At 38.1% G+C, this 22,549-nt stretch overlaps 2 protein-coding genes and 1 long non-coding RNA gene across 11 annotated transcripts in view; 2 read left to right on the top strand and 1 right to left on the bottom strand.

Moving 5' to 3' along the window:
• Positions 1 to 15,191, top strand: part of CCNI (cyclin I) — a 32,327-nt gene extending 17,136 nt beyond the window's left edge. For 3 of the 4 annotated variants that reach the window (XM_019932759.3, XM_033857150.2, XM_004318142.4), the window contains 5 exons: positions 3,377 to 3,505; positions 6,703 to 6,777; positions 6,920 to 7,060; positions 7,361 to 7,591; positions 13,631 to 15,191. In XM_019932759.3, coding sequence (XP_019788318.1) covers positions 3,377 to 3,505; positions 6,703 to 6,777; positions 6,920 to 7,060; positions 7,361 to 7,591; positions 13,631 to 14,074 — 1,020 coding nt within the window. In that variant the 3' untranslated portion in view covers positions 14,075 to 15,191. The remainder of the gene's footprint in view (positions 1 to 3,376; positions 3,506 to 6,702; positions 6,778 to 6,919; positions 7,061 to 7,360; positions 7,592 to 13,630) is intronic. The other variant, XM_019932760.3, reaches the window with a different exon arrangement.
• The window catches only part of SEPTIN11 (septin 11), a 96,864-nt gene continuing 89,122 nt past the window's right edge, over positions 14,808 to 22,549 (bottom strand). For 2 of the 6 annotated variants that reach the window (XR_012332072.1, XM_019932757.3), the window contains one exon: positions 21,606 to 21,762. Coding sequence is in view for 3 of the 6 variants with exons in the window: in XM_019932757.3 (XP_019788316.1) it covers positions 21,759 to 21,762 (4 nt within the window). In the remaining 3 variants the exon portion in view is untranslated. Of the gene's footprint in view, positions 19,263 to 21,605; positions 21,763 to 21,820; positions 22,420 to 22,549 lie in introns of those variants that run through there. The other 4 variants (XR_012332073.1, XM_019932756.3, XR_004526702.2 and 1 more) reach the window with 3 other exon arrangements.
• The window catches only part of LOC141278801 (uncharacterized), a 23,757-nt gene continuing 20,365 nt past the window's right edge, over positions 19,158 to 22,549 (top strand). Inside the window, exons 1-2 of the long non-coding RNA XR_012332076.1 lie at positions 19,158 to 19,291; positions 21,163 to 21,285. This is a non-coding gene — a long non-coding RNA (uncharacterized lncRNA). The remainder of the gene's footprint in view (positions 19,292 to 21,162; positions 21,286 to 22,549) is intronic.

Below are 22,549 nucleotides of genomic sequence, written 5' to 3'. Positions count from 1 at the left end.
GTTCATCTTCTGTGGGACTGCTTACAGTTATATGTTTGTGTTATATATTTTTTTAATGTCAAACACCAGATAATCACATTACATAATATAATCTGTTATTTAGGGATTTTTTTTTTCCCCTATATCTCTGACCTGAAGGTAGAATTAATGGTGTTTTTGTTCCTCATTGCTACTCTAGATCATTGTTCTTTCACCTCCCTAAAAACGTCCCCAGTTTCATCAGATTGTATCACCATCTGCCTTTCCCTGTATGAATTTATTTCCTTGTAATTGAATTGTTCGGATGGCTTACTTAACATTACTTTTTTTTTTTTTTGGCACTTTTAGATAAAAGCTCAACTTGGTAGAAATTTAATTTCTCTTGAATACTTAACTCTCTCCATCTAATAGTTTTGTGATTGCTTCACTTGGTTCCCAGGGACCTTTAGGGGCCCCTAGTCCAGCTCTTAAAGTAGCACCTCAAGGCTCTATGGAAGATGGAATATTGTAAAACCAATGACCATACTAAGAGCTGTCTGACCCAGGGATTAGCTGTAGGGCTGTGTCTGCTTCCTCCCACCTCTGGAGAAGCCATAGAATCCAGATAGTTTTTTTTTTTTTTTTTTTAGCGGTACGCGGGTCTCTCACTTTCGTGGCCTCTCCCATTGCGGAGCACAGGCTCCGGACGCGCAGGCTCAGCGGCCATGGCTCACGGGCCCAGGTGCTCCGCAGCATGTGGGATCTTCCCAGACCGGGGCACGAACCCGTGTCCCCTGCATCGGCAGGTGGACTCTCAACAACCGCGCCACCAGGGAAGCCCCCAGATAGTATTTTGCTGCCTTTTTCAGACTCCTTTTGTAAGAGTGAGAATCCAACTCGTGGCTTTAATAGCGTAACTCCAGTTTCCTCTTGTCAAGTTGGATAATAGTCTCTGCAGGACACACAGTTCCCTGCTACTCTATATACCCCAAACCTGTCAAGCCCACAATTTCAGTCCCATGAACAAAAGAAACTTACTGTTTCTTTTTGATTCATTGAATTGTATTCACTAGTTGTCAGAATATCTGTTTCTAGCAGTCTTTTCCATCCATCTTGATTTTTATATGCAAATCTGAGGAGCTTAACAATAGGTTATTGCCTCCAGGTTGACATTGGTCCTATCCTTCAGAGTAAAGTTCACAGGTTTAAAATACTTGGTTCTTTTCCTTGCCTCACAAATGATCGCCCCATCCCCTCACCTTAAGATACAAGTTAGTTACTGTCTCCTTCAAGAGCCTTTTACTCTACCCCCACACTGGGCCAGGTGCCCTTCCAGTGTGGTCTGCTAGCACCCTGTGTATGTCTCTATTCTAATGCTTACCATATTTTATTAACATTTTCTGGTTGTTCTTCTCACCGTGAGACTTTAAATTTTAAAGTTTAAAGCGGGAGTTCATTCTTTTTTTATCCCCCCCTTGGCTGCATTGGGTCTTCGTTGCTGCGCGCGGGCTTTCTTTAGTTGTGGTGCGCGGGCTTCTCATTGCGGTGGCTTCTCTTATTGCGGAGCATGGGCTTTACGCACGCGGGCTTCAGTAGTTGCAGCACACCTGCTAAGTAGTCGCGGCACGTAGGCTCTAGAGCACAGGCTCAGTAGTTGTGGCGCACAGGCTTAGTTGCTCCGCGGCATGTGGGATCTTCCTGGACCAGAGATTGAACCCATGTCCCCTGCATTGGCAGGCAGATTCTTAACCACCGTGCCACCAGGGAAGTCCCAGAGTTCATTCTTCATTGTATTCCCATGACCTATCATATGACTGACACTTAATGTTCATTAATATGAACTCAGTTAAATGTCTTGATTGTCAGATGTTTTCAAATTATTGTTCATAGTCTTAACACCAGCTTGGTGGTGAGATGTAAATATAAGAGGTTGTAAACCATCTTTATCTCATTTTCTTCTCAGTATTTCTTGTGCAGTATTCTAGATTCAATCTTTATTTGACAAAAGGAATTGACCAGAAGGTGAATGTATGGCAGTTAACCTTCTAAAATACCAGTTATAACTAAGTTTAGAGCTAAATATAAAAATTACATGTGTGATTAGTTGGTTTGGCCAACACAGAAACACTTTATTTTGTTGTGTCAAAGCTGAAAACTGACAGAAAGAGGAGTTGGAATAAAATAAGAGAAACTAGCCAGTGCAATAGTAGAGATTATAATGATCATCAAAGCGCTTATTCCTTACAAACTAAAGAAAGCCAAGAGGAAGGAGAGAAGAAATTCCAACTGAAATACCTGTTTGAGGAGATACATTGTCAAGATGTACAGCCCTTCGTGCTTTAGTAGCTCTTGAGGCATCTTTCTGTGATATAGGAATTAATTTCATTAAGTTGAATGATCAGGAAAAAGGTTTAAGCTGTGGTCTCTGTACTTTCTGAGGAATGAGATAAGTATTATATTTATTTTTAAAGAGATTTCTATCCAAAATGGTTATGATGATAAATCCTGCAGTGCTTAGATTAAACCTTTACTTGTCTGGAACTCTCACTTATTGAAAATAGTCTTTCCCACTAATCACAGAATTATTTCTGTACTTTGTTGTGTTTACCTGGCAGAAGTAGTACTTACATAGATCTGTTTTATTAGTAGTAGATCAAGTATTACTAGGTTTGTTTTGTTTTTTATGGTGCTTACAAAACTGAAGAGTAAATCGTTAAATACTGCTTTAAAGTGTGTACCTTTTAAAAATTAAGCCTATATCCAGCAGTTTAAAATAATATGTTGGAAGATTAAAATGCCAGTAATGTTTAGTGTTTGTGCAGTGATCTTTGTAATGATAAGTTGGTTCAGGTTAATTTCCCCTTCAATATTCTTTCATCATCTTTAAATGTGTAATTTGTCTCTTGTTCCTGATATTTTTCATTTATTCCTCTTGACTTTAGTTTTGTTTTTAATGGACTGTCATTCTGTTATCATAGTCCATTTGTGTTTCCTAAAATAGTTTAATGGCTATTTGCTGCCTTTGAAAGAAATTCAGTATATTTTCTTATTCTCAAGAATTAAGAAAACTTACTTCCAAAATTACTATCAGTTGATATTAGTGTTACCTAAAATTTAAAACCTCAACTTAATTAAAGTATAGATATATAGTGAGATGACATCGTGAAAATTTTATTTAATAAATAAGAGAATATTGGATATTGATATTAAATGCTATAAGTAGTACATAAGGTTTTATCTTCATTTATCTCAAGTTTGATAGATTTTGAATAAACTTTAAAACATTTTTTAACATATAAATACATATTCCATAGCATTTGCTAACCTTTTATAAACAAGAATTACAAACATATCCTTGATGATAACTTGAAACTTCACTTGTTCACTTTATTTTTATTTTTTAATTGTTCCCTTATAGAATGTTTCTCCATCCCAGAGAGATGAAGTGATCCAGTGGCTGGCCAAACTCAAGTACCAATTCAACCTTTACCCAGAAACATTTGCTCTGGCTAGCAGTCTTTTGGACAGGTTCTTAGCTACTGTAAAGGTAAATATTTTAGAATACACTTACATACAGCTTCTTTTTTGAGGGTTTATATGCTACACCAGGGACTATTAGTAAAATATTCTACAAAGTGGGAAGGAGTGGAAAACCTTCCTAAAGATTATATATATACTTATAAGCTATTGCTTTGAGTTTTCGGAAATGTTTCTAATTATATTCTGTAGTTTTCTTTTGGCTACAAGTATTCATAATTTATACTTAACATATGAAAGTTTTGATCTCTTGATTTTAATACAAACCATATAGCATTGGCAAAATGTTCAGTCATCTTTTTAACACACTGAGTACTAGTTGTGAACAGTGAATCAGACTAGAAAAGTGTAAGCCTATTGCATATTTTTCTCTGTCACTACTTATTTATTGAATCCCTTTTGTGTAGTTTTCTGAACAATATATAAATACTCTCTAGAGGAGTATAACAAGATGAACTGAACTGTCATAAAATAACTTCATTGTATTTTTGTTAAATGGCAGCATTACAGGTAAGTTTTATGTTGTCCCTATTGCTATAATATATTGTTGGTTATATTATGTGAAATCAGTCATAGTAGGCCCATAACAGATTTAAAGCAGAAAGTCAGCATTTATTCAATAGCAAGGCATGAAAAGCAATTCAGTTGTTATTTGTATGCCTAGGAATATGTAGCTGCAGGAATGATGTATTCAGTCCTGAGGGTGCCGTATTCTTTGTTATTAGGTATAAAAAAATAGAAGCCAAAGAATTATGGAGTGGAAGAATTTGGATGGCCACTCAAGTTACCTTTCTATGTTTCAAACTTCTACTTTTGAGAGTAAAGCAACTTAAATTATAATGACACTAATTGCCTGAAGTCTGGGTTATCTGAGATGCCTACATTTATCTCAGCATCAAGTCCCCCTCCCTTCTCCCTAGTCCCCTACTGTAGCTAATCTCCCTTTCACAGAGAAAGATGCGTTTGAGGTTAGTGTCGTTTCTTGGGTTGTATATTTCTCAAAAATTTTAATGGACTTGTTGTAGCTTCTATCATAGAGAAGATTTTTACTGGCCTTATTATTAAACATTTTAAACAGATTTAGGGGAAGTTTCTGGAACAATTAGAGAATTTTGCCAAATAAAATATCATTTCTTTCATATTGCTTATTTAATGGGTCCTATCATGCTACTAGCATCAGATACTTAGATATGGTTAATCTATATTGAAGCAATTCATCTAAAATGTATTCATAGTTTAAAGGTGCTTAAAGCAGACCATTAAAGGGCTACAACAGTGAATGGAACCTCAATCCCAGCTGTGCAGAAGAAGGTACTATGAAATTCTTTAAAAATAATAGACCTCGAGCCCTATCCCAGACATACTGAATCTGAATCTCTAGTAGGTGAGATCTGGACATCTGTATTGAAATAAACAAAAACTACATAGATGATTCTGGTATACATCCAGGATTGAGAACTACTGTTTGTTTAAAAAACACACCCCCACATATTTGCTGTTGGGATTCATTTCAGTACTAAATTTATTATTGGTGCCCTTGATTTGGGGGTTGCATTTCCTACCCAAAGTTGTTAACTGTTGGACTCTTTTCTTTGTAATGAACTCTGATTACCTCAGGGATATGGTTTTGATATGTTGTGTACATGGAGAAATAAGGGAACCTGGAAAACTGTCTTAGCAACAAGATCTGACTTCACTTTCTATATCACTTGTGTGGTGTCCATTAACCTCTGAGACTGTTTTTTCATCTGTAAAAGAAGATATATTTATGGCAGTGCTTTCTAAACAGTAATATTCTGATTAATATTAATGATTATTTAAAAACATTGATAGTATTGAACTAGCTTTATTTCTCATACGGGCAGAGAATTGGAAGATTCCTAGACAGTCTGCCACTTATACTGAGGCACAATGGTCATTAGTTGGCATGTTTATTAAGTAATTAATCAAGGCCATACTCTGGTCATCAGAAGCCTTCCCCAAGGCTTCATGGGAATGTAATATTTAGGTATAAAATAAATGTTGAAACAGGTTTTCTTTGTGTTATATAACTTATCTCTGTGTCATTCAATATAATTGGACTAAATTATCATGGTTATTTATTTGGCTGCACCGAGCAACTGCGGGATCTTAGTACCCTGACCAGGGATTGAACCCAGGCCATGACAGTGAAAGCACCAAATCCTAACCATTGGACCACCAGGGAAATCCCTGTCCTGATTATTTAAAATTGGATTCTGATGCTGGGTTGGCAAACCCTATTCTACCAATGATGTAGAAAGTGTGCCTGCTCATTATAGGTAAGGAAAATAGGCAAATTCAAGCCCTCCTATGGGTGTCAAACCCAAGAAAGGTTTTTTCCCCACTAATTGGTTCTGTATATATTTAGGAGCCTTTCATTCTTATCGTGGATCTTGAACATATAATTTTTTGGGTGAACATTTAATTAGAAAATTTCATCTGCTAGCATCCTATAATTTTTTAAAGCATGTGAAATATATTAATAGCCTTTATTTTATTTTCCCTTTTTTCTCTTTAATTCCCCTAACACCTAGTATGTTAATCTAACTGATATAACAGGCAAAGAGAATAAAACTAGCTTAAAAAATATACAAATATATTTTTAATTTGGGGAATTTTATTAAATAAAAAAATGTCTTGTAAAATCAAGCTCATCTCTGCTGGATAGAAATTAACTTTGGCTAACTAGCATTGGTTGAACTTCCAACAATGGAATGGTCTTAGTATTTCCATAGAGTATAAGGCTGAGGTTATGAAGTTAAAAGTTAGCTCTGATCTAGAAAGCAGTGGGTAGGGGGGCTTCCCTGGTGGCGCAGTGCTTGAGAATCTGCCTGCCAATGCAGGGGACACGGATTCGAGCCCTGGTCTGGGAAGACCCCACATGCCGCGGAGCAGCTGGGCCCGTGAGCTACAGTTACTGAGCCTGCGCGTCTGGAGCCGGTGCTCCGCAACAAGAGAGGCCGCGATAGTGAGAGGCCTGCGCGCTGCGATGAAGAGTGCCCCCCGCTCGCCACAACTAGAGAAAGCCCTCGCACAGAAACGAAGACCCAACACAGCCATAAATAAATTAATTTAAAAAAATGCGTAGGAATCAGATTAATTGAATTCCATAGAATTGTGTGCATACTTTTAACTCAACTTTTTGAAGAATCACTGAAGTTGCTTTTTCTCTCTTCCCCATTTTAGGCCCACCCAAAATACCTGAGTTGTATTGCAATCAGCTGTTTTTTCCTAGCTGCCAAGACTGTTGAGGAAGATGAGGTAAATATTTTCCTTTAAAGATTAGTCATGTCTCTTTTTTGAAATTATCCTTTTATTTTCTGCTTACCAAAACAAAAACTGAAAAATGAGTTTATTTTTTTCTGTCCTGTCCTCCTGCCCCATCCCCCTTTGCTTTGGATAGAGAATACCAGTACTGAAGGTGTTGGCAAGAGATAGTTTCTGTGGATGTTCTTCATCTGAAATTCTGAGGATGGAGAGAATTATTCTGGATAAGTTGAATTGGGATCTTCACACAGCCACACCATTGGATTTTCTTCACATTGTAAATATACCTGAAATCTTTTAGTTTCTTATTTGAATGTGTAGTCCTATTTCAGTAACTTGAAAAGTAGATTGCCCACTCATTTTTTTTGTTGTTGTTCTGATTTTTAGGAAAAGGAAAATTATTGCAATTAGTCAAGGAAAAATGAGAAATTGGGGTGTATGTCAAATCATTGAAGCTAAAATTGCAAACTTAGAAATTGAGTAATACCTGAGGTTACATCAGTTTCTGTATATAGCTTATCTAGACATTTGAGTAAAACTAGAATGATGTTCTTGCGATTTTTTTTTTTTTTTTTAGTTCCATGCCATTGCAGTGTCAACTAGGCCTCAGTTACTTTTTAGTTTGCCCAAACTGAGCCCATCTCAACATTTGGCAGTCCTTACCAAGCAATTACTTCACTGTATGGCCTGCAGCCAACTTCTGCAATTCAAAGGATCCATGCTTGCCCTGGCCATGGTTAGTTTGGAAATGGAGAAACTCATTCCTGATTGGCTTCCTCTTACAATTGAACTGCTTCAGAAAGCACAGGTAGGTGTCAGTCTAATTAAATAGTGTTCATTTTAAATTTTTTCTCCTATTGGGATACATAGGGTTAGCAGATAGTTATAAAACTAAGAGACATTTTAATCTTGTAATGGCAACTCATTTTTAAGAGTAGAGTATAGTTTTACACACTTTAAATTTATGTGTTAGATGTCTTTTTTTCCTTTTTTAAAGCTCAGATAGTATTTTCTTGATTCTTTTCATCCCTTCTAGATTACTTTAAAAGTAAGATTCTTGATAATATATTCTCCATTAGTTTTGTATGAAGAACATTCCTAGCTATATTTGTAGGTTTCATTATAGTACTTCTGACTTACTCATTTTATAAAAGTCAAGAACATAAATTGCAAGAAGTTACTTTTTTAGACAAGCAGATAATTTATCGTTGGCTAGAGAGGGAAGTATTTGGCAAATAGAAACTATATTCCTGAAGTTCCAGGACTTTCTGAAGTCCTGGTAGTTCTCACTCTTGCTTAAGATTGGTTAATAACTTGTATCTGCAAATTGATACAAAATGTTAGCAGTCAGTTAAATTTTTTTCAACTGTCTATATAAAAAGTAAAAGTTTAGTGGAGAAAATTCTCATTCAAATGAAAAATTAGTAATGGTGCTGTATGTTAGCAGCAACTTGGAGAGAATCCTTATTGCTTCTATTCATGTCACCAAATAGAACCTACAAGCTTAGATCTGCTGCAAACCATACTCCTCGGCCAACTGAGTCCATAAAAGACTTATGAACCTACTTTCCTTTTAAATATATATGTCCCTATTTATTCTCATTTGGCAGTAGTTATTCTGATTTGTTTCATTGAGTGTTATTTAGAGCAGAGTCTGTTAAATTCTGAGCTTAAAAACATTTTGTAATATAAAAAGAACTAACTTGAGCAAAGGGCTGCAGATACTGAGCTAATAAAACTTATAATTCTATAAAAGAAAAGAGAATACTTGAATTTGGTGTTTTGTAAGATAGTTATAATTGACGATTTTATAGATATGAGCTATAAAAGTTAGCAGACCCAGACATGTAAGGTATACCAGTGCAACCTCTCAGCTGAGAATATCATGCCCTAGTTTGTGAGCAGAGAAGGGCTGAGAGTCTTTTCATAAAAAGAATGACGATGATGGTCAGATCAGTATATCAACTAGAGCTCCGTTCCTCTTACATGTGTCTTGTTCCACTGTTCTTAGCGTGGCTCAGCTTGTTCTGTATCCCTGGGAAACGATGGTAGTGTAACAAAGGCTGTTTCTCCTTTATGTTCTTTTAATTGCATGTGTTAGATTAAAATAATTGAGAAGTGCTTCTTTGCATTGAAATAAATGCTATAATGAAAATAAACCCAAGGAGATAGTTACTGTTTAGTGAGAATTTTTAGAAACTAACATAAACTACCACATAAGTGAATAGTGTAGAACAGAACATTTACTTTGCCTACCTAGAGTGTTGGAAAATGAAGTTGAATATTAATCTTTTACATTAGACTGCAGAAGGAGGGGAAGGGACATAAAGAGAACATCCTACCTCCTACATTTTTCATCTTTTTATTGGAACAAAGGACATATTTCTAAACGCCTCCATGACTTGGTCTCTGTGCCTGTTTCCAATCTAGTACAGAGAAAATTCGCTATATGAAGAGTTACTGTCACAGAGAAAGGACAGGCTTCGAAGCATAAATAGTAAGAATGTAAATAGCATGTACATTCTGTAGCTTTGAGGGCTTGTTCTCTACTGAAGAACACTAGAGAATCTGCTTATTCTCTTTTATAAGTCTTCTGGTGCTAGAAGAAAGTGTTCACTGAAACTGTTTTCCCCAAGTATTATTATTATAAGCTTGGAATTTGAAGGAACCTTCTTAGAAATCATATCATTCAACTCCTTTATTTTATAGCTGCAGTCCAGGGAACCTGGGACTTTCTCAGAGACACACAGAACTTAGTAGCAAAGAAAACTAAAAAAAAAAACCAGTGCTTTTTCTGTACCACAGAAACCTTGAAGATTCTAGTCCAGTGGTTTTAAGAGTTTCCTTTAGAACTGGAACCCTTCCCTCACCCCCAACAAAATCTTGTACACACACAATCCCAAAATCCTAAGTAGTAAAGTATTACTTTGTAATGTGTGTTTGGGGCACAGGCCTATCAGATGCAGTCCTATATAACATGGCCTCTTCCCTTTCATAAGCTATTTGGACATAGTTTGAAAACCACTGTTCCTTTCTCTTGTATATGTATATAGTTATATTCCACAGACATTTATTGAGAAATCTATGATCAAGGCATTGGGGATACAGTGATTCTAAAAAGTCTCTGCTTCATGTAATAGTCAAGTTATAATAAGGAAGACAATTTAAAACAAGTAAGGTCACAGAACTTCAGAGATTTTGAGACTTGGTTTTAGCAATTCTCTGAAACCCTCGTGGCCCAAATCTGAGTGGCTCCTTATTCTTTAAGACTCAGACATTTTTACCTTTTGCTAAGTTCACCTGTGTTCATGTATGAACACCAAGTCTAATATCTTTGTAATTAGACCCATGACAAGGCCATAGTAATATCAGATGTTTCTCCTGGATTTCTGGTTCTAGTTTAGAAAATTCTTGCATCAGATGGTAAGATCATGCTGGAATTACTTCTGACATGTTTCCCAGGGTCCTGGTTTGAGAGGACTGCTTAGTGGTCCATCATAGACATCTCATGCTGTGAGGGGGCCCACTATCACCAACTCTGCCTATGTTCCCTCTGGACTTCAGACGAAGTACAGTGAGTGTTCCCTGGTTTGAAAGGCAAGCTTCCTCTTGTCCCTCCCTGTCCCCTCACTCCCCAGTCCACTGCCCCCATCACCACCCCTCATCTCTTTTGCTACCTGTTGTTGCTCATCATTCTGGGATAGCTAACCCTCTCTTTCCTCTTACCCCTTCTCTCATTGCTCTGCTTCTTTGGCTATACTCATGTTCTCCTCTTTCTGATTGACGTGGTCCACCTTGATTATCTCAGGATGTTAAATCTACCCAGATTAGTGTGGTGGTCTTCCTAGACCCTACTCAGGCACTAGTCAAAGTAGATGTTTCTGCTGTGGTGTAGTTTAAAATTAGAGTATGGAGTTAAGGAAGCAGACCTTCCCCACCAGGGTCTTCTAGTTCTTCTTAAAGGTGCTTAAAATCAGACTACTTACTGCACTGCATGGTATTTTCAGTGCTTTATGCTGTCCATTGAACCTTATGGGTCCATCTGAACCAATTACATCATGCTGTTCTGATCCCCTCTTCCCATCAGTAACCTATTTGGATGTCTGCTCTGTAAACTTTCAGTGCTATTTACCTACCTCCTTGGTGAGCTATATTATAGTTCTGTTTGTTGTTGCAGGGGATGCTTTAAAATGGTTACCGTATTTGAATTTGGGGAGATAGTTAAATGTTCTCTTGACACTCTGCAATCAGAACAAGTTCATTTTAAATCTTTTTATAACAATTTCATTAGAGGACTTGTCTGGTGTCTGAAGTTGCAGCAATTCCAGTATGTGTACTTATTTTGTTTCCTCCACTGCGTCTCAATGAGGACCATACTATGTTTTTTCTTAGAACAAATTTAGGTTGTAGTAGATTAGAAGAAATTTATTTTGATGCATTATTTTAGACAAAGGACTTAACTTGGGTGGAAGTAGAGTTCATTAGATGGTATTGGTTTGCATAATCTTCATTGTCTTTCCAGCCCCGTTTTCTGCCAGTCCTCACCTATAAATAGAACTCCCTATTTACTGTTTTCACAGAGGAAGTTTATAATGACATAAATAGTCTTCCTTTTACTTGAAATACATGTCCTTCTTCAGGATTCTTCTGTGATACTATGCCCAGTGACCAAGGCATTAGAATATTTGTGATATTTTTACTTTTCTAGGCCATTGAGTATCATTCATTTGTTAAAGAACAGTTCATTAAACCTAGGTATACTTATAATAATTTTTACCCTGTAGCCTTCTTTTCACTTACCAATTCCTGTCTTTTTTTTCTGTTACCTCTCTTTTGTAGGCTTTTTGAAGAAGCATGGTACCTGGCCTAGAGTACCAGTTGCCTTAAAGAACTTTGAAGCCCCATCCCTATCCTGTGTGCTTTGTTCCATTGTTTTTAAGAGAGGAAAAGAAATTCTAATACTAGTTAATAATATCTTACCTGTTTGTTAGGGTGTTATCTAGTGCCTTTCAAACTAGGGGGAAAAAATTAGTGAACAAAATAGTAGATATTAAAAATGGTCATTTTCAGGTATAGTTTCTGCAGACATTTTTACCTTTGTACTATGTGATGACTAACACCAGCCTTTCGTCTTCCTTTCCACTGACCTGGGTAACAAGTAATGAGTATATTTAGAGATAAAAATAATTTTGTCACCAAATATGTTCTTGCAGAGCATGTTATTTTCCTTTATTTTCTCTGTGGTATTGCGAAGTCATGCTGTGTGCTACAGGTTTTATAGGTATGAATAAGAATTGATTATATAAAGAATATGTAAGACTGGAAAGTGATCCCCGATAGTTAAATAGTCAGGACAGGCTTCCTGGAGGTGGCATCAGTTAGCCAGACCTGGAAGGAATACGTAATACAGTTTCAACGTGTAGAAACAGGATGAGCAAGGGTAAAGTAAGAAAGGGCAAGATTTGTGCAGAGCAGAGAGCAGACCTGTTTGGCAGGAATGTAGAGCACAAATTGGGATATGGTAGGAGGAAATAAGGCTGGGTCAGATTGTGGAGAGCCTTCTTAATACCGAGCTAAAGAGGTTAGATTATTTCCGGCAGGCACTTGGGGTGCCGCTAAAGAAATTTGAATAGGGAGAAATATATGTTGCCAGAGGAATTCTGACTAGAGCTATAATTGCAGGGAAAGTAAGGCAAAGAGCAACTAATTGGACTCTCTATCACAAGTAAGATTTTGAAGGCCTTCCAGGTACAGTCAGTGGTGCTAGAAACTTAGGGAATAAAAATGAATATGAGGGCTCCCCTGGTGGTGCAGTGGTTGAGAGTCCGCCTGCCGATGCAGGGGACACAGGTTTGTGCCCCGGTCCGGGAAGATCCCACATGCCACGGAGCGGCTGGGCCCGTGAGCCATGGCCGCTGAGCCTGCGCGTCCGGAGCCTGTGCTCCGCAACGGGAGAGGCCACAACAGTGAGAGGCCCCCCGTACAACAACAACAACAACAAAAAAAAACAAAAAAAACCATGATACAGTGCCTACCTCTTGGGATCTTGTAGTCTATAGTAGAAAAGCTTAAATGGTTAAATAGATTATTGTAATACAGTGTAGTAAGTATGATGACAGGTTGATACAAAAACAGATGACCCTGAAATTTGGGTTTGGCCGGGGGTTAAGGGGAGTCAAGGGTGGCTTCCAAAAGGACTGATACCTGAATTATCCTGAAGGATGAGAAGGAATTAGTGAAACTCCCAGATTAAAAACATTAGCAAGAACGTTTTTTCTTATTGTTGTCAATTCTGCTGTTTTCTACAAAAATATAACTTGTCAAAGGTTCCCATTTACTGTTTTAAAAACAAAATAATACTTAAGTTGTTCAAAATTCTTAGTCAGCCTTTCCCCATCCCTTATTTAAATTTTTTCTTGCCTCTGTCTGCTTCTTTAAATGCTTAATGGATTTTATGTTTATCTGTACCTTGGTCTTCACTAAGGAGGTTGGAAGAGAAAAGGAGGGTAGGGTGAAAGGCCTTCTAGACAGGGGAGATAGCCTGAACAGCATATGTTGGAATATATAGCAGTGAACAAAAGAGAATAATTTCAGCTTTCATGAAGATGTACAGCATACAATTGCAAATAAAGAATTCAAGTTCCAAAGAAGTTTATAATACAAATACAGATTTGGACACAATTTCTAAAAATGATAGGTAGGCTGGAGGAGTAGACGAGTTTGAGGTAAAAGATGTGGGGAGAGAAATCTTGGGGGGCAGAGGGCACGGGGAGAAAAAGTGGCCAGCAAAGACGACAGACAGCCTATATTAATTATCAACTTTGTGTTTTCTTTCCCCCGGGCTCAGATGGATAGCTCCCAGTTGATCCACTGTCGGGAGCTTGTGGCACATCACCTTTCTACTCTGCAGTCTTCCCTGCCTCTAAATTCCGTTTATGTCTACCGTCCCCTCAAGCACACCCTGGTGACCTGTGACAAAGGAGTGTTCAGATTACATCCCTCCTCTGCCCCAGGCCCAGATTTCTCCAAGGACAACAGCAAACCAGAAGTGCCAGTCAGAGGTACAGCAGCCTTCTACCATCATCTCCCAGCTGCCAGTGGGTGCAAGCATACCTCTGCTAAACGCAAAGTAGAGGAAATGGAAGTGGACGACTTCTATGATGGGATCAAACGGCTCTATAATGAAGATAATGCTTCAGAAAATGTGGGTTCTGTGTGTGGCACTGATTTATCAAGGCAAGAGGGACATACTTCCCCTTGTCCACCTTTGCAGCCTGTTTCTGTCATGTAGCTCCAGGTGTTACCTTCAAGCGCAAACTAAGGTAGACTACTGTGGGAATGGGAACATGGAAAACAGGATAGGCTGTATAAAGGTATATACCTTACCAGGCTGATTCGAAATGAGCCAGAAAAAAAAAAAAACCTGTTGACTTGTATGGCTAATTATAATTCAACATTATTTAAGCACTTAAAGACCAAAAAAAGTGTAAAATTCAAGATCAAAAAATTTTTAAGTAAAAAATTTCTTTGTAGTGTTTGTCAGTTCCACCCTTTTCTCTGCTAAAATGTAATGTAGATTACCCTGTGTCAGAAATTCACGTTCAGTGTTTTTTCTTTTTTAAAGTTCCAAAATTCCTAGCTAGCAAACCTTGTCCCAGAATCCTGATTTAATTTTCCTCTTGCTTTTGCTTGCTGCTTCTTTGAATACTAAATGAATTTTATGCATGTTGACCTATAGCCTGACTTCCACTGATGAGGAAACCCTGAAAATTTATTTTTAGCAATTTAGTGAACAAATTATTTCAGTGACAGCCATGTTTATAATCCATGATTCAAATTCAGCTTAATCTGAAAAAGGTACTTCAAAATTGCCTGTGAATCAGAGTTCGTAACAGAAAAAGGACTCCCATTACCATGTTGATTTTTGTTTGTCTCCTTTCAATTTCTAGAGTTTGGAAACAAAATATTTTCATTTTTATCTTAAATTGAAGCTTAAAAGTGGCATGTGATTAGGACACTCTTAAGATTTGTTGGAAGCATTTTTGACATTTGTATAATAGAATTTGTGATAAAGTTAATATATCCAGGTGCTCACCAAAGAAACATGTAACAACTAAAATTAGATTTAAAAAAAACTGTTCAGTTCACTCATTTATAATCAGTAGGAGAGACTGTCTAGATGTTGGGGCAGCTCTATGATTTGGATCTGTAACATGTAATAACTGAATTCAGTACCCTAGTTTTATGTTAAGCTATTAGGATTTACTTGATAAAAGTTAATCCCCCTGCCTCCCCAGCCTACCTGTATTCTCTTCATGACTTCTGGGTCCTGAGCTCCCTGTGCAGCCTGAAGAAGGTACTGCAGTCAGAACCATGTACTGATTGGTAGCAATAAAAGTTGTCCTTAACCTTTTTATCTCTTTTTTTCCTGCTTGTGAAGAAGTGCAAGTTCTTGATTAGATAGGCACTGCTATTTCAACTACGGAAGATGATAAAAATCCTAATATGCTTGCAGAAAATAAAACATGAAGAAAGGGGGGATTTAAATGTGACTGAGTTTAGGTTTTGACATGGTGGACTGTGACCTTCCAAACAGTAAATTCTTAGCTTAAGGAACTGTGAGGGCAGACACAGACCCATATCTAGATAACCTGTCACTTTTAAGCCACTGATTTTGTTCTGGTTTAGCAGAGCAAGAGTATTCTCCGGTCAGCATTTGACTTTTAAATTCTTTTATGGTAGGGCTGGCTACCTGCTGTAGTCCAGTCAAGGGGGAAACTTACGTGTAAGTAAGTACAGGGAGTAAGAAGGAATATAGAAGAATGAACTATTTTTGGGGTGAAGACAGCATGAAGCTGGCTTTGCAGATACACATAAAAAAAAAAATCCCACTTATCCTAATCTTCATCTGGTTCTGTTTCTTAATTCTCCTGAATTGTGGGAGCTCCAGGAAGTCCACAACTACAAATGTTCATCATTAAAATAAATGCTACGTAACCCCCTGCCCACTTCCACTTAAGAAATGAGGAACATTTTTGTTATGTAGAAAGCTAGGGATAAAGTTGAGTCTAGAATCAGAATATTTCATTTGTGGTCCAGTTGCTACATACAGATGGTACAGAAGTTAGAAATAATATTTTAATTTCTTGATCTTGAGGCTTTCTAATCAAAAATGGATGGTAAGTCCGTTTGGAAAAAAGTATTTTCATGGGAAACTGAATTGGAATGGTTGGGCTGCTGCTAGGTCTCATGCCTCAAAGCTTATTTAACCCATAGATCAGTTAAATGATAGTACTTTGGAGACCAGCCCCTCCTGAGCACCCTTTCAGTTACATCTCCCTGCCACTGTCCCAGAGACCTGCGCTACCATGAGCTCTTGGAGAACTTTGGCTCTCTGGGGCCTGAACTCACGGACTGAGACAGAAAAAAGCAGAACATTCTTGAACAGTGTGGAACTTTTCATTAAGAATGTTCCTACTGTTAAATTAGATCCTGTTTTATCAGAAACTATTCTCATTAGCCTGTCCCAAGATACCTGTCTTAAATCTTGGCATCACACCACAATTACTCTCTTCCAAGATTTGGAAACTCGAGCTTTATGGATCACGATTGCCTGGTGCCTCCTGGTGGTGAGAAAACCTGTTATTCCACAAAGGCTCTGCAAAGGCAAGGGAATAAACATGATGGGAGAAATTAGTTCTTCTCTAATCCTCCATTCAACAGAAGTGAAAGTGCATGCTCTAGCTCTTGAAGCTCTTACTAGGAGTAGCCGAACAATTACTTGTCTTTCAGGGTTGAAGTTCGTTACCTGTGGAGAACTGAATTTTCTGCAGATGATGTCTTACATTAGTGTGGAGGGGAGGGCTGGGAAAGGAGAGTGCTCTCAAATGCCACTTAAAAAGACTGATACAACTGATTTGTCAGAAATGTTCCTGACACCATGCCTTCGGCTCTGAAAGAAGCTGTAGCGTAGCTCCTCACTTGGCCAAGCTGATGAGAATCGGAGCCTACAGTCCTGCCATTGAGGGAGTTAAGACATTGGCGTCTGCCCCCGAAGAAGTATTCTTTCTTTTCTCCTATGTCATTAGAACCAACACGTATGTATGTCCTGTCTATTCTCTTTACATACCTGGATTTTCAGGATTTCTAATTCACTCCTTTGGAGTTCCTGAAACAAGAAAGTAAGTTGTCCTTGAACATCACTGCCCGAAACAGCACAATGTGGTTCAAGCCACTGACGCTCAGCAGGCATAACGGGGAGCCTTGTTATCTTCATCCTTAAGGTAGTTTGTACATTTCCAACTGGAAAGGGAAGATACTGTGCCGGATGTCTTTCTTCACAACCCTCCTGGGACATAGCAGGTTGAAGATTAGAGAATTGTCCACATAGCCAAGAATTTTTAACAAGGTTCAATTTCCGACTTACCAAATATAAAGGATAAAGCTTTGAGATATGATGTTTTGTCTAACATGTAATTGTTATTTCTAAAGCCTCCAAAATTGTTGAAACTAGCCTTTAAACTGTGTTAACAGGAGAATGTCTCCTATGCTCATTTATAATGTTTTGAGCTTTGGCCACTAGATGGTGCTTTTAGAAAAAATAGAACATCTTTTTAAGTTTCAGGGAGAAACTGGGCTTACTGTGTGGGAATGAGCAGTTGAGCGCTCACCTCTTGTTGCTAAGCAATGCATCAGCATCATTTGCAGTTACAAGTTCACATCACGTAAGCCATAGGAGGCCTGTGTGTGTGGGACTGAGGGAAATTAGCAATATCTGCCATGGTTTGGGACAGATGGTGGCTAAGTATGTCTCGTACCAAAAAAAAAAAAAAGTTTTGCAAATTAAAAATCCTAATACTCCTTCATTGTTTGGTCCTGCAAGATAACTTCGAATTGAGAATACTTGAAAATAGCCAACTCCCAAAAGCTTGCTGCTTTCATTTTGAGCTGGATCTGACCAATCATTAGGACAGAAAAGATGAAGTACAGGCTTTGTAGCACAGCTTGCATTAAGGAGTTAAAATGAAAGCTTTCCCTCACCATACTGATGAGTTTACAGACCTTCCTTTATTTACAGTGCGGTTACATCCCGATAAACTCATCGTAAATTGAAAATATCCTTAAGTCGAAAATGCGTTTAATGCACCTAACCTACTGAACATCATAGCTTAGCCTAGTCTACCTCAGATGTGCTCAGAACACTTACAGTAACCTTACAGTTGGGCAAAATCATTTAACACAAAGTCTGTTCTATAATAAAGTATTGAATATTCTATGGAATTTATTGAATACTGAATTGAAAAACAATGCTTCTAAGTGTATCCGTTGTTTACCCTTGTGATTGCATTGGCTGACTGGGAGCTGCAGCTCGCTGCCACTGCCCAGCGAAATGAGCATCCAAACTGCGTATTGCAAGCCCAGGAAAAGATCCAAATTCAGAAATACGGTTTCTGCTCAATGCATATCACTTTCACACTATCATAAAACCAAAAACTTGTGAGTCAAACCATCTTAAGTCAGGGACCATCTGCAGTGGTTTTTATGATGTAAGACCCATGTGTAGCACACAGACATAACTCTCCCTGGGCCATCTCTTGATTATTGAAAAGGTGTCATGAGAGGTAACCAAGAACGTCTTATCAGATAGAGAAATCTGAAGAGAGCACAAAACACTAGTGTTGAAGTTTCCAGGAGGCTGAACCTCTCCATTTCTCTTGACTCTTGAAGTACAACCTTCATAGCAGATCAGATGCCAAAACTGTTGACCTTATTGTGTTACACAACAGTAGGGCAGTGTAGAAAAGCATAGGCCCAGTAAACTGGTTTCTCATTCTCAGAAACAGCTTATTTTGTTAGCAAGAGAACACTCCAGAAAGAAGGGCAACCTTAAGAAAGAAACCACTGAAAAGCAATTGGGGGTGGAGGTGGGTTTTGCTTTTCAGAATACTCTCTCTCACAATTTAGCATAGAAAGGGCTTACCTTTTCTGTTTACCCCCAGAATTTGCTGTGTTTGAGGTATGCAGAGAGACATGCAATTCATAGTGCGTGGCTACATCCACAGTACCTAATGTAGGCCTGGTGCAGTATATAGAATAAAAAAAAGAATTGGGGGGGGGGTGTGTGGGAAAGATGGATGGATATAAATAAAGGGCAAGGAGAGCTAGAACTGCAACTCTTCAGTATTCTCAACGCACGGTGCAGAGAAGGCATGGTTAAGCAGAGTTCTTCGTGGAATGTTATTCTGCACCCTCCCCACCATACACAAGTTTTCTTTTTGACAGGGACCAACCTTGTGGTAATAGCCTCTGCCTCCTCTGATCTAGGTGCCATGATTTTGAAAGGAAGTTTCCATAGTGGACTGAAATGCCATTCAACTCACAGCATGCAAATAACTGATTTGAGGCAGATGTGAAGTCTTCATCTGTACCTCCCACGATGTTCCACTAACAACCAAAAGATCTCATTTGTAAACAGCTACCTGTCAGAATAGGAAGGTTGGAAAGCGAGGTGAGCAGATACCGAGGCTCGCAATTAGTCTTTTTAGATTAACACATTCAACCTCTACACCAGCCCTGAGGGTGCCAGTTGTTTGCTAGAGATTGATCTGAAAGCCAGATGGTATCATTCTCAAGGACTAAATACCATGGTCTTAAGGATTCAAGTACAAGGATCTTCAAAATGAGCCACATTGCCAACACTGTCAATCTCCAGGGTGGAAAGATGACAGTCATCTGCAAAGCAAAAGGTTTTGCATAGAAATGTCATTTAAATACAGTGAAAATTATGTACTTAGTTTTTCAGATATCCAGAACTTTTACCCATAAGCTGGGACAATGATAGGCAGAAAAATAACCAAAATAACTAAGAAGGACGTTTAGGTACAGTTGATGGGGAAAAGTATGGTCAAGCCTATTGGGAAGATGACCTAATTTTATCTAACCCAGCTCAGCACATACTAATTCAGATCAGGTCTCTCCTTTATACGTGTGCTGTGCCTATCTCAAGTAGACCATCTAGACCATCAAGTAGACCATCTAGACCATCACTTTTCAGCAATAAGGCCGAGTCTGTATCTGAAGTCAAGTAAGGTTTTTGTTTTAAAGACTATGAAAAATAAAAAGCCTATCACCAATGGAAATAGGTTCAGATGGCTCAGTTCTCCCTGCTTTCCAACAATCTAGCTTGAGATAAACGAGTAGTTTTTATTATTCGTATCTCTTAGTTGGTCAGCCAAGAGAACTTGAGAACCTACCAGTTTTATCAACATTTGAGAAAAGGAACCACCTTAAGTAAAATGCCAAATCAATGGAGGATAGCTGTGTACTTGACCAGTGGTGTCTGTTATCCACTTTCCCTAGATAACTGAACAGAGGCCAACCTGCGTGTAATAGCCAGTTCCCTAGCCCCTCCCATTAAGATGATTACCATTACACTTCCTCCAACATGAAGATTAAAAAGGGAATAACAGAAGTAGATAACACATTTCTCTACTTAAACAAACAAAAAAAATACTGCCTAATTTGCTTTTTAAATATTGCCCCAAAAATGTCTTTACAATCTGATGCAGAATTTACTTTTAAAATATGAGTGATAGGGTAAAGTTGATATTAAAATATTAAAAGGAGTTTAAAAATAAATCCAATTGTTGTACTTAGTAATCACAGTGGTTTCACACAACAGGATGTTCGTGTTTAACTTACAAACCTGACAGTATGTCATGCTGTAGCATCAGTTAAGGAGTTGATACCCACCATCCACGCGCAAACCAGCGGTCACATCATTAGCAAATTTCTGTCCTTACAGATTACACTGTAGTATGGAGGGGATGACTCTTGACTCTTATATTTTAATCATTTAATGGCTCAGATGAACCTGATTTTATTGCATTTAATAATAGTGTCTTTCTAAGTAAAGAAGGCCCCTTGCCAGCAAGCTCCTCCAATTGGTCTAAATAACCTCTTCCAAGAATCAAATGATTCAAGAAGCAGGGACTGTTGCTTCATCATTTCACCTTTCAACAGAAGCATATGTTACCATTCTTAAATACAAGGGAACACTCTTAAGATCTTTACCAGATGCAATTCACGCCACCAATATCCACCTACTATGGGGCTAAAAAATGATGGAAATAAGCAGACTATTGACAAGTAATGAAATGAAAAGGTAACTTAAAATGCGTGTTCATGCCTTAAAATAGAAATGAATTTGAAAATTGTACCTTGACTACAAAAACTGCACCTAAGAGGTGGCTGCTAATAAAATAGCCTGTCACAAACGAGTCAGCATTAGAACTCACAGACTCAACTGGCAGAAGTGTGTGTGTTTGCATGTGGGTGTATTTTAAGTGATTTCCAGATTTTTTTTTTTTTTTTTTGCAGACACAGTGGAGTAAGCCACCTGATCAGAACCAACGTTAAGTCACTGTTGCTGTTGTCTGGGACAGGATATGTACTTGTCGGGGGTTTGTTTCCATGGTCCAGGACACAAAAGCTGGACACAAGGTAAAGAAGAGCTTCGCAATAAATAAAAAGGCAGGGATGGGCCAGAAAGTTATTTTAAGGTACCTTTAAATATAAATTGAGTCCCAGAGGCAGAAAAGTCATCTACCTAACACTGGCACATTTTAAACATGATTAAGACTTGTAAGTCAAAATCCCAGTGACAGCACAGGGATTTTGTTGTTGTATCTGAGATGAGGAGAGCATCTTAAACAGAATTCTGTGACTTAAAACTTCATTTAAATTTCCCCTTGAGCTTAAAATTGGCATAATTTTGATACCAAAACTAAGTTTGAATAACCAATACATAAAACAGAACTGGCTAAGTAGGAAAATTTTTTTTTTCCAAAACAGAATCCCAAACCCCGAAAACTTAGATGAGGGGTGCAGGTAACAGAAAAAGAGTCAAATAAAACAACAATGGTTCCTGAATTTAAAGGAAGGATGCCCACTTCTCTCTCTCAAGAGGCAGACGGTCAGCTGAAAAATAAAAACATTGTATCAATAGAACACTCCAAATTAAAAAAATGCAGCCATCTTTGTTCATGCAATATCAAATGTTTAGGAAAAAAATCCCAAACTTCAAAACAACCCACAAAGCTAACAAAAGGAAGGAAAATTGTTGCCCCGATCTTATGACCTGATTGACGGTAGAGGGTCCTGATCGGGCTGTTCAGAATGTCACTCATGGGACAGAGGTCTGGAGTTAACATGAGATAAAGTCTGTGGACCCTCAGATTAGGGTCCATGCTGTCTTCAGTCCGTGAGTTCTTGTGTCAGCAGCTTCAAGAACATGACAGCTAAGCAAGAGGATCCCAACACAGGGCTACCTTGGGTTTTGGCCCAAGTTCTCTGTTTCACTCAATTTCCTTTTAAGTAGTAGTATTAGGTATTACTGTTTTTGGTGGTGGTAAGTCACTTAAGTAACCACTATGGGCAGTGGTTTGTAAACAGACATTGACAAATACAAACAGCAGTGCAATATTTGACCCAGACTTTAAAAGAATAGGAGGCGATGGTGGAAATGAGGTAACTCTTCCCCAACACGTGTGAACAGACAGCTCCTGCTCTTCTAATGCTCTATGTCCATTAGGAGAGAGTAGGGCTTGTCAACAGGATGGTTACATAAAGAAGAAGCTACAGAAGAGAAAAAAGAAAGGTTCAGATTCAAATTTGATTCTTAAAAGGCTTAAAAAAAAAAAAAAAAGGAGCTTCTCTACAACAAACTGTGAAAGAACAGCAGTGTGTCAGTAAAGGGATGACTTCC

The sequence above is a fragment of the Tursiops truncatus genome, chromosome 5 (assembly GCF_011762595.2).
Source record: "Tursiops truncatus isolate mTurTru1 chromosome 5, mTurTru1.mat.Y, whole genome shotgun sequence".
In the NCBI taxonomy this organism is placed as follows: domain Eukaryota; kingdom Metazoa; phylum Chordata; class Mammalia; order Artiodactyla; family Delphinidae; genus Tursiops; species Tursiops truncatus.
This window is presented reverse-complemented; position numbering and strand designations above follow the sequence as displayed.